The 12,252-nt window shown below is 40.3% G+C and overlaps 1 protein-coding gene across 1 annotated transcript in view; it reads left to right on the forward strand.

The window, feature by feature from the left end:
* LOC118816803 (C-type lectin domain family 4 member F-like) overlaps positions 1-12,252 on the forward strand; it is a 31,382-nt gene that overhangs the window by 4,977 nt on the left and 14,153 nt on the right. The window contains exons 3-5 of the mRNA XM_036583398.1: positions 1,219-1,235; positions 9,942-10,048; positions 10,148-10,215. Coding sequence (XP_036439291.1) covers positions 1,219-1,235; positions 9,942-10,048; positions 10,148-10,215 — 192 coding nt within the window. The remainder of the gene's footprint in view (positions 1-1,218; positions 1,236-9,941; positions 10,049-10,147; positions 10,216-12,252) is intronic.

Below are 12,252 nucleotides of genomic sequence, written 5' to 3' on the forward strand. Positions count from 1 at the left end.
ATCTGTGCAGCATACATTTACCTTGTATATTTTACCACTCAGTGTTTTCAAGAACTGAACCCTTTTGTTTCCATCCAAAATTTAATCCAAAATTGTATCTCTTAAATAAAAATCAAATAAACATAACAGCACTTTTTGTTTTCCATAAATTATTAGGGCTTTTCTGAAGCCCTAGAAGGCCCTGAGGGTTCCCCACTGCCTAATACAGAGAGATGGTTCTCTTAGCTGCTTATTCAAAAACATTTGTACACAGTAAGCAACAAAAAATCCTTCAGTGGTTCTTTTCTAGAAATGTTGGTTAAAGGAGCAACTGTTAGCTTAGTAAGTCTGACAATAGGAGATTGTGTATGATAGTTACATGCTTTCCCAGCCTGCTTGGTTAGCTAGACTTTAATTACCATTTATAACAGAGTATAATGGCTCCCAAACCTCAGTACAGCTTTTACCCTAATTTGTCTTAGTTAGTTAGCTATCAAGCTGACCCAGACAATTTACCCATACATTTAAAACAGATTTGGTTTTGAAATATCACATGGCATTTAACCTCTTATTCTCCAGGGTATATTTTGTTTCCACCTGAATTTACATGACCAAATCATAAGAAAAATTATTCAGTAACTGCATGAAATAAATGTACATTTTTTAATTTTTTTGTAAAAGCTCCCCTCAAATTAACAGAGCATTTGTTTTATGATCACACATATTGCTATATGCTTACAATTTACTGCTGAAAGCCAAAAATCTTGAACTCTTTGCATTATTTTATAAAAATAATTTTTACAGAGCAGATCACTGAAGAGACGCCATCTGTTTATAGTTTATAGCCCAGATTTGTGGAAAAATGGGTCGACCTTCAGTAGACAATAAAAATTCAGTTCAGCTTATATTATAAGGGTTTAAAATTACATTACTCATCTATTTGACTGGAAATAAGACAGTTACAGCTCTCATATGACACCCACTTTTTCAATGTAGCTTATGAAATATGAAAGTTATGAAGAATATGATGAAGTGTGTTTTGGAACCACCTGTGGTCTCAAGGAGTTAAAAGGACATTGCTGTTATTTGAGCGACACAGGCCATAAACAAGCCTCATACATGATCTGTAGTGTTAATTAGATAAAATACAGGAACACGGATGAAAGAAACTGGAGGAAATGCAATATTCTGGAAATCATTACGGTCTTAATATTAAATTCTGTGTGACTCCCTTTGCAGGCACTAATACAGAACAAGTAAGTAAAAAGTGGGAGGTTTGGAAAACAGAAGCTGTTTGTCTATAATAAAAGCTAGAGCTGCTAAGAGGTGCCACTAGAGGGCACCTGGAGAGTTTGTGTGCTTGGAGAATAGTGATGTAGTAGAAGCAGCTGGCAGGAGTCTCACAGTATCCCACATTATAGCTAACCAAAATTTTTTATGACAAAAATCATAAAAATGATCTTTTTTTTCACTTTTTTACAGAGGTAACAAAATAATCTTTCTCAAAGGGATTTTTAAAAAGGTTGATTTGTAAGTTTTGGGGATTTGGAGCCCTCTTTTGGTGGAAAAGCAACATGTGGAAGAACACTTTGTAATGTGGGCTGTGCTTCAGGCCCTTAAATGTTTGTGTGTTTGTTCACTTATGAGTGTACATTATTGATAGAAAAGAACCAGAACTCCATAAAAAAGCTGACGGGCACTGAAAAGCAAACCATTTCCTCTTACATTTTTTCCTTTACATTTAACTGTTATCATTAAGGAATCCAACTGATGAAGACAGGGATTTTGTTGGGCCAGTTTTAAAATGTTAGCCCCCACTGATAAATCTACATTATTAGTTCAAATAACCAGTAGTTTTTCTCATTAATTCTTCATTATTCAGCCATACCACTGTCTCAAAATATACTGTGTTAGCAGGGTGTGAACTGGGGGAGGCGTCACTACTGAAATTTACTGCTGCCTCAGCTGTGCTACCAGAGATTGTCTAACATAACATAAGAGAAGACAGTCCTCTGCTGTTTAGCTTCGGGGAAAAGTATACTCACTGGCTCAGCCAATCATATCAGTCCTGGGGGAGGGTCTCCGGTGCTACTTGCTCTACAAAGTAACGCCAGTTGGTAACTGCTGAAGTTGAGTCAGGATTTTGGCAGAAAGCTCACTAAAATACACAGATAAGCCAAAGCATTATGACAGATGAAGGGAAAAAACAAGTATAGTCCACCAACTAAAAGTATCCAGCCAACAGCGTCCTGTGACCACTGATGAAGGACTAGAGAGTGACCAACACAAACTGTGCAGCAGCAGATGAGCTACTGTCTCTGACTTTACATCTACAAGGTGGACTGTCAAGGTAGAAGTGGACAGTAAGTGGACACTGTGTTTAAAAACTCCAGCAGCACTGCTTTGTCCGATCCACTCAGACCAGTGCAACACACACTAACGCACCTCTACCACATCAGTACCTGCTCTGTGAGGGTCCATGGGGGTCCTGACCACTGAAGAACATGGTGAAAGGGGGCTAACAAAGTATGCAGAGAAACAGATGGACTGCAGTCTAATTTTAATTGTATAACTACAATGGAGCTGATAAAATGGACAATGAGCACAAAAACAAGGAGGTGGCCTAAATGTTATGCCTGATCAGTGTATAGTCTTATCTTATTACAGAATCATCCTAAGTTGCCAAAATATCCTAAATATTTTCTTAACTTTAAGACAACCCCAGACCTGTCTTAACTTCTGTTTTAACCATCTGTTTCTGTCATTTTATGCAGTGACAGACAGCATAGTTCACTATAACTAGCATAATGATGCTACATTTATCTACACTGAAAACAGTGCTTTGACTTAGCGTGCTCAGATAAAGTGTTTGGGAATGAAACTGAAGGTGGAGTAGCGACACTCTGATAAACAGCAAGAAGCGCTGACACTATATTCTTAATGTTTAGTTTAAGCGCTTTAGTTTTATTTGACGTTTTTTACATCATTAACGGTTGCTAACATTCCCTTGGCTAACTAACTTAACATGTTTATGTTTCAGCTGGGCACGTATGGTCGGTTGCTAGGTAACAGATGTGACAGTTGATTGTCAACTTCATTCGAGTAAGTTAAGATTTCCAAGTTGAGATAAGAAAAGACGCTGTAGGATAATTTAAGAATCTTAAGATAAGATTTGCTTCTGTAATACAAATTTGTGAAAAATCGTATCTTGGCTTGTCAGATCTTAAGTTAAGACAAAAAGATAGGAAATTTCTGTAATACGGCTCCTGGCCTCCAAATTCCCCAGATCTCAGTCCAATCAAGCATGTGTGGCATGTGCTAGAACAAGTCTGATCTGCATCAGCTCTATTTCTCAACTTACAGGACTTAAAGGATCTGCTGCTAACATCTTCCTCAGGTTTCTTTTGCATCATGCTGATGGAAGGATCAGAATTTGGTGCAAGCAACATCTGGTTGGACCTACAATACATGTTGGCAGTGCAGTATGCTGGTGTGAGGAACGGTTTCCTGGCACAAATTCGGACCGCTGATTCTGAACAGGACAGTGTATTTGAACGTAATTGCTGACTAATTTTATCGATTCATTGCTACAGTTTATCCACACTCGGATGGACACCTCCAGTATCATAACAGATTATGTTACAAAGCATGTATTCTCACTGCATGCCTCTAGCAGACATGACAGATCACTTCAGTGGCTTGTACTGGGGCCCAATGCACCAACAGGTCTTGGCTAAAATGTTCTTTCCTGCTAAACTGGTCATAACTAACAACAGTTTTCAGGGAGGGCTGTACTGCAAGGTCAGTCTTAGCTGGTTGCATTCATATGAAAACATTTAGGAATAATGGTTGCTAAGCAACCTGGTTTATTAAGCAAAACAGCTACATGCATGCCAACTCCTGGAAATTCATAGTATTCTGATGACATCACGCAATCACACTGCCACCATTTTGGTAGGCAACTTTAAGTTCATTCAGGAGCACAAGAATGTTTGATATGAGAGAAAGCTATAATTAAAGATGTGCAACACTAGCATGAAAGTTTGTGCTGTATTGAATTCACGCTGTAACCATGTGACGTCCTTCTGCATATACAACAACCACGTGACTTGTAGACACAGCGCAGATGGTCTTATCTGTCACAATCTCACATCTTTAGTGAGCTCACAGGTCAGTTTCTCATGCACTCTCATTAATATAGATGATGAGGCCACCTGAACACATAGTGGCACACAGACCAGCACAGAGGTGCTGAAGGGTGTTTTTGGCTCCCTGAAACCTTTATCCATAAACCCCTTGCCTCACCTCATATCCCGTAGCAGAAACTATCACAACATTAAAATGTTCCCAGAGGCAGGGCTTGGGACTTGGCCTCCGTCCCCCGGCCCTCATGGTTGTCATCCTTCCCTTGCGGTCATCATTGGCTTTTGTCTATGCTCAGGGTTTACGCCTTCCTGCTGGCTCTCACGGCCGTCTTTTTGAACACCGGGGATGGGCATCAGGCACACCTTGTATTGATTTGTGTGTGTTGATTTGCTGTAGTGATAACAAATGAAAGCTAAAATCTAAATAGCTGAGATTTCCCACTGCGTTACTTCTGCTGCATCCCAAACTGCTAGCACTAGCACACTAAATAGTATTTAAAAACAGTGCAGTACTTGGCTTGTACTGGGGCCCAATGCACCAACAGGTCTTGGCTAAGACATTCTTTCCTGCTAAATTGGATATAACTAACAACAGTTTTCAGGGAGGGCTGTGGTGCAAGGTCAGTCTTACCTGGGTGCATTCATATGAAAACATTTAGGAATAATGGTTGCTAAGCAACCTGGTTTATTAAGCAAAACAGCTACATGCATGCCAACTCCTGGAAATTCATTGTATTCTGATGACATCACGCAATCACACTGCCACCATTTTGGTTGGCAACTTTAAGTTCATGCGGGAGCACAAGGATGTTTGATATGAGAGAAAGCCATAATTAAAATATGTGCAACACTAGCATGAAAGTTTGTGCTGTATTGAATTCACACTGTAACCATGTGACGTCCCTCTGCATATACAACAACCACGTGACTTGTAGACACAGCGCAGATGGTCTTATCTGTCACAATCTCACATCTTTAGTGAGCTCACAGGTCAGTTTCTCATGCACTCTCATTAATATAGATGATGAGGCCACCTGAACACATAGTGGCACACAGACCAGCACAGAGGCGCTGGTAAGTATTTTGGGCTCCCTGAAACCTTTATCCATAAACCCCTTGCCTCACCTCATATCCCGTAGCAGAACCTATCACAACATTAAAATGTTCCCAGAGGCAGGGCTTGGGACTTGGCCTCCGTCCCCCAGCCCTCATGGTTGTCATCCTTCCCTTGCGGTCATTATTGGCTTTTGTCTATGCTCAGGGTTTACGCCTTCCTGCTGGCTCTCACGGCCGTCTTTTTGAACACCGGGGATGGGCATCAGGCACACCTTGTATTGATTTGTGGAGTGTTGATTTGCTGTAGTGATAACAAATGAAAGCTAAAATCTAAATAGCTGAGATTTCCCACTGCGTTACTTCTGCTGCATCCCAAACTGCTAGCACTAGCACACTAAATAGTATTTAAAAACAGTGCAGTACCATTAGAAGTACACTCTTTAGTGTACTAGGTGAAGTATAGAAGTGTGTGGTTTGGGGTGCACCATTGGATCAGTGAGTGAGATACATTCAACAGTCTAGCAGCTGTAATCAACTGATTACAGCTGCTAGATTGCTGAATGCATATACAACAACCACGTGACTTGTAGACACAGCGCAGAGGGTCTTATCTGTCACAATCTCACTTCTTTAGTGAGCTCACAGGTCAGTTTCTCTTGCACTCTCATTAATATAGATGATGAGGCCGCCTGAACACATTGTGGTACACAGGCCAGCACAGAGGTGCTGGTAGGTGTTTTGGGCTGCCTGAAAACTTTACACAAAAAAGTACCATCTGTGTGTCTCTTTGGGAGCCTTGAAATCATCTTAATATGCTAACTCCTTTTATGAAACAAACCTATGTAGTTCTGTCTGTTATTAATCCCAGTTCTAGAGGTGACTGTATCTGAGCAATGTCTTTTCTTCATGACTATACTCAGAAATGGCAACAGACATGATGACAACTTTATTTTAGCCGTTTACACAGAGCACAAACCACAGGAACCGATCTCTCTGGTTAGAAACCAAACAAAAAAATTAAAAAGTTCCCGGAGACAGTGAGCAGTGACAGAGATGGGTGTCAAAGCTGGTATGAAATGCCTAAACTTCCTGTCCTGAGAGCAAGTATGTATTTAGCAGTATCACCCAGACAGAGTCACTTTGAGAGCTGAATACTGTAGTGGAGACTTCACATCTGCAGATACAGCAAAAATCAAAGCAAAAATCCACTTAATGGCATCAACACGTTTACAAAAGATCAAAGAGCTGAAGATGAATGAGGATATATATGCAAATTCAGGAATTACAACAGACAACACATCAACTCATTCAGACAACAGCAACGATTATGAGGACATCCCAGAGACGGGTGTGACCAGAAGCCGTAAAGGAACTATGACCTCAGGTACACACACACACACACACACACACACACACACACACACACACACACACACACACACACACACAAGGCCTATCCCAAATGATACACTGCAATCCTTCTTCAAACCAGGAATTTGCTGATGAGAACTTGCAGGCCACTAGTAGGTTTTAAAGCTTACATTTTAGATGGACTCGTGCAACGTCACAATCGACAGGTCATACAAGTGCAGTAACTGGTAGCTAAATACATTTTTAGCTAATTTGCTGATCTACAGTAGCTCACTGTCACTCAGCCCAACAAGATTTGAGTCCAAAGTCCAATTCAGTTAAAAGCCAGAAAAGTACTTTCAACTCTGAAACAATTTGCTAGAATGATCCATATATAACATTAACTTGTGAAAAAAAAGTATTCATTAACATTTCATAAGTTTGAATGTGTTATCTGCATAACACTATATTGAATGACTGTCATTGTAAGCTCTGCTTACAACAAAATTAAAAGTGCCACTCATCTTGTTTCAAGATAAAAAAAAGCACAGGATATTCAATACAGCACAAAACATTCAAGAAGACGACACTAAACAACACAACACAACACTCAAAATAACACAGAACATTCAACAAGACAAAGATATACAAAGGACTATACAGTGATGTTGCATTAAACACAATTAGATAAAGTGTAGATTTAGCTGCATGGGTCATGTGAAAGATAGAGTTCAATGTTTTTGTGCATTTAATGTGGTAATGGCCCTGGGAAAGAAGCTGTCTCTGAATGTGAAGGAGCGTGTTTTGGCCAGCCTGTAGCGCCTGCCAGAGGGCAACAGCTTGAAGAGGTGGTTACCAGCATGTGTGGAGTCTTTGATAATATTGGCAGCCCTGCTATGGTAGCATGAGGTGGGATGTTGACAGTTGCTGTAGTGTTGGCCGACCAGGTGAGATCCTCAGAGATAAATGCTTTATGCTAAGAGGGCCCTTATGGGTCCATTGGGTCTGTTTATGTCATGCTTATCAAAGCCTTTAACATGGAGAAACAAAATACGGAACAAAGACAGAAACTTTACCATTACTCATGTATTTCTTCAAACCTTTGTAGATCAGTAAACTGAAATGTAAACATATATTAGGTTTAAAACCCCCTGCTCATTGTTCATGACAAATGAAGGCCTGTTGAGGAACTCAGACCTTTTTTCAGCCTCTCTGCCTAGAAGGCCTAAACTGCATTAGGCCTTATTAGGCCTATTTGGCTCAAAGTGCATGAGAGCTTCTTGGGCTTATGCGTGCTTGGACCCGCTCATTGCCGCTTACGGCTATATTTTTTCTGTTGTTTTTTTTATGATTTTGTTTATAAGACATGCCAATCAATGCTGCTGAATTGCTACACGTTTTGTTGATGCATTCTTACATCCTTATATGAAAAGAGTAGCAACTGAACATTTTACAGGTTAATTAAAAAATATGTGGGATGATGTCCCGAAAGAACTCTACAATGAACTGGGCTGAGCCCCTGATCTTTAGATGGCCAACCTGCGCCCCTGATTCATGTACATGTAGATCCTGTAAAGCATTACCCAGCTTTATATACCACAGAAATGTCATGCTTTTAGTAAACACACTGAATTGGTGAATATTATTGTGTATTTTTCTAGGTTCTGAAGTCAACACTGCAGAGAGCAGATACTACAGACTGGTTGCAGTGTGTCTGGGGCTGCTGTGTGTTCTCCTGCTGGCTGCCATCACAGTGCTGTGGATCAAGTTCATCAACCTGACTATAGAGAGAAACCAGTTACAGACCAGTAACACCAACCTGACTACAGACAGAGACCAGTTACAGACCAGTTACAACAGCCTGATTATAGAGAGAGACCAGTTACAGACCAGTGCTGACAACATGAAGAATGAAATGGGCAAATTACAGAAGGAAAAGGAAACACTTCAGAAGAAGTTGTCAGAATTAGGTGAGTAAATAAAGCTCAAGTTAGTGATCATAGGAAACTACTCTGGAATTACTCTGGTAAGAACAGACAGCATGGTTCACATCCATATTGTACAGTTTAATGTTTCATGCCTGTCATGCATTCTTTCAATGCCTATCCACTTCTCCAGCCTTCTGATTACTGTCAGGGGTGGTTTAATCTGCTTGTGCTACTGGTATCTGTATCTACAGTAAAATAGGATGATTTGGAGTGAATATCATCAGGGTCTATTGTTTTTTTTGTTTTTTTTTAAGAATTATATTACTGCCACCTCATACATCTATTATTATCTTTATTATTTTGAGATGAAGAGCCAGTGAACAGCCTTCTGAAGTCAATAATCAGTGGGCTGAGCAAAACAGTGTTTTTCACTACTGAGAACAATGAATTAGGAACTTTATTTGCTAACCTTTCTCTCTACTGATGTGTTTGACCTTTTTATATTAGCTTAACTTTTACACTATAGCTGGTAATGCAGGTGACGGCATACAGACAATTACAGAATATAAGAGCACAACAACCACTCATGTAGTTCCTCATTGTACCACATATTGTGTTGTCAATGTAACTGGGCATTGAGGCTATTAAGCCAAGCCTAATTACACTATGTATGAGTGGATATTTATGACTTACTTAAACTAATTTTTCAAAATGTCAGCATAATTCAGCAACTGAGATGTAAAGAAAGTCATTCAGAGTGGTTTAGTGTGAAATGGTTCACTGTGGAAACATGCTATCTTTTGGCTGTCCAAAGTGTCAGCTACACATGTCTAGTTTTTATCTAGTTTTTAGAGTTTTTATATATACTCTTGATAATAGTAAAACAGTGGTAAATGTGGAACATTTTTCTTTTGGTACTCGTTGCCTTACAAGGCCCTGCGTGTCCCTCTCTGCCTTGAAAGTACTATTAAAAATGTCTTAGATCAAAAGCTAATATCAAATTTATTGTAAAATTGTGTTTCAGGCATCAAGCAGCATATCTGTCACAATTTAATGTAAGAGTTTTCTGTGGTGTAGCTTTAAAAGGCAGTTAATACTTCAAATGGTTCCTATCAACACCACTGTGAACAATTCTGACTCAGTAAGTTAAATAAACACGAAGCATTAACATTATAATGACTGAATCATGCAGAAGATCTGAAGAATCATTGGAGTTCCCCTTTAAATTAACTGACCTATTAATGCATGAATTTCTCTGTGAAAAGAGCAAGAAAGGAACACTTCCAGATACAGTTTCTACTACACCTCTACTGAGAAGAAGAGCTGGAATGCGAGCAGACAGTACTGCAGAGACAGAGGAGCAGACCTGGTGATCATAAAAAGCAGAGAAGAACAGGTGAGAGAGAGAGAGAGAGAGCGAGAGAGAGATACTACTGTTCTTCAGCTGTATATATTCACATTATGCCATATTGTACCATGTCAGGAGTTCATCAATAAAGCATTTGGCAGCATCGAAGCTTGGATTGGCCTGACGGACAGCCACAGAGAGGGGGTCTGGAAATGGGTGGACAACTCAGCTTTGACCACTAAGTAAGAGACCACTGAACTGAACTCTCTTCATGATGCAATTATTGACTAAGAAGGTCTAGAGGTGTAATAGTGAAGATAATCTGATTCTCTGTGTTTCAGGTTCTGGTTTAAGGGGGAACCCAATGATTATGAAGGAAATGAGGACTGTGCTGTATCTCGCTATAAAGGTGCTGGATCTGAACGTGTGTCAACCTGGGCTGATTATCCCTGTAATCACAATACAATTATATTTGTAGGAATCTGTGAGAAAAATTTTTAATTTAGTCTACATGAGACTAAACAGCAAAATTGTCCTTATCAATATTTTAACAAGATGAGGATTAAAGTACAGAGTCAAGTGCAAAAATAATATTAAACTTTTTACTTCTATTTGAATGCTTGTCCTCAAGAAAATAACCCTTTGCTAAGTCCTGAGCCCTTAATTACCATCTGACAAGCTTTTGAGTCTGGCATGTTAACTACTAATAAACATATATATACACACGGCCCGCTGCAGCAAAGACATCCTCTGGACTCCGCTACATGCATGTTATGCCAGTTATTCGGCATCACTCGTCACGCGTGGTATATCCACCGCTCCTCCAGAACTCGACTCACTGTCTACTATGCATCAGACTCCGCTAGCCCTGCCATCTGGACAAATGGACAGGGCCACCAAACAATCAACTTTGATGTCCTTCGCTCTCTTCCTCTTTCCTCTGCCCACCCCAATCAACTCCAGAACTTGTCATGCTGTAATGGACAAAGCTTCTTTAATAAATGACCTTATTGTCCAGAACAGCTCTGATATGTTTTTTCTTTGAGTCATAGCAGAAACCTGGAGATTACCTCCACCTCAATATGATGCTACTGGCTATAGTTATAGTCCCAGGGAAAACTTGGTGGTCTGGCTGTTGTGTTTAATAGTACACAGGTCAGTGTAGTAGCCCTGTAAAGGGAGATAATTCATTGACAAACTCTTCACTGTGTTGTCTGTGTCTTTTCAGTAAGTGAGTGTCAAACAGGGACTGTATAAATACTTTACAAAAGATGTACATTTGGTGAAAAAGTATTTTCTATTCTGCTTTTTTTACTTTTTCTGATAGAGAGCAGAATTCATGGGTCCATGAGCTCAGTGAATTCCAGCATGGTACTGTGATAGGATGCCACCTCTGCAACAAGTCCAGTCATGAAATTTCCTCACTACTAAATATTCCACAATCAACTGTCAGTGGTATTATAACAAAGTGGAAGTGATTGGGAATGACAGCGACTCAGCCACGAAGTGTTAGGCCACGTAAAATAGAGCGGGGTCAGCGGATGCTGAGGTGCATAGTGCGCAGAGGTCGCCAACTTTCTGCAGAGTCATTCGCTACAGACCTCCAAGCTTCATGTGGCCTTCAGATTAGCTCAAGAACAGTGTAGAGAGCTTAATGGAATGAGTTTCCATGGCTGAGCAGCTGCATCCAAGCCTTACACCACCAAGCGCAATGCAGAGCGTCAAATGCCCTGGTGTAAAGCGCCGCCACTGGACTCTAGAGCAGTGGAGACGTGTTCTCTGGAGTGACGAATCACGCTTCTCTGTCTGGCAATCTGGATGTGGAAAGCCTTCCCAGAAAAGTTGAAGCTGTTATAGCTGCAAAGGGTGGGCCGACATCATAGTAAACCCTATGGATTAAGAATGGGATGTCACTCAAGTTCATATGCGTGTGAAGGCAGGCGAGCAAATACTTTCGGCAATATAGTGTATCTTCCAAAAAGATGCACCTTTGACTTGTCAGTCCACAGGATATTATTCCAAATGTCTTGGGGGTCATCTGGATGACTTTTGGCAAATGCAGGACGAGCCTTTGTGTTCTTTCCGATCAGCAGTGGAGGCCATTTTTGCCTGGTGTCTTTCTTATTGTGGAATCATATACATTGACCTTATCTGAAGCAAGTGAGGCCTGCAGTTCTTTCATCTGTGTTCTTTTGTGACCTCCTAGATGAGTCGTTGATGTGCTCTTGGTGAAATTTTGGTGGGCCGGCCACTCCTGGGAATATTCACTACTGTTTCAAGTTTTCTTCATTTGTGGATAATGGCTCTCCATGTGTTTCGCTGAAGTTCCAGAGCCTTTACAATGGCTTTGCAACCTTTTCCAGACTGGCAGATTTTAGTGACTTTGTTTCACATCATTTTAAAAAACCATTTTGTGTTTACTTGGGTTATCTTTGTCTAATATTAA

The sequence above is a fragment of the Colossoma macropomum genome, unplaced genomic scaffold (assembly GCF_904425465.1).
Source record: "Colossoma macropomum unplaced genomic scaffold, Colossoma_macropomum, whole genome shotgun sequence".
Classification (NCBI taxonomy): domain Eukaryota; kingdom Metazoa; phylum Chordata; class Actinopteri; order Characiformes; family Serrasalmidae; genus Colossoma; species Colossoma macropomum.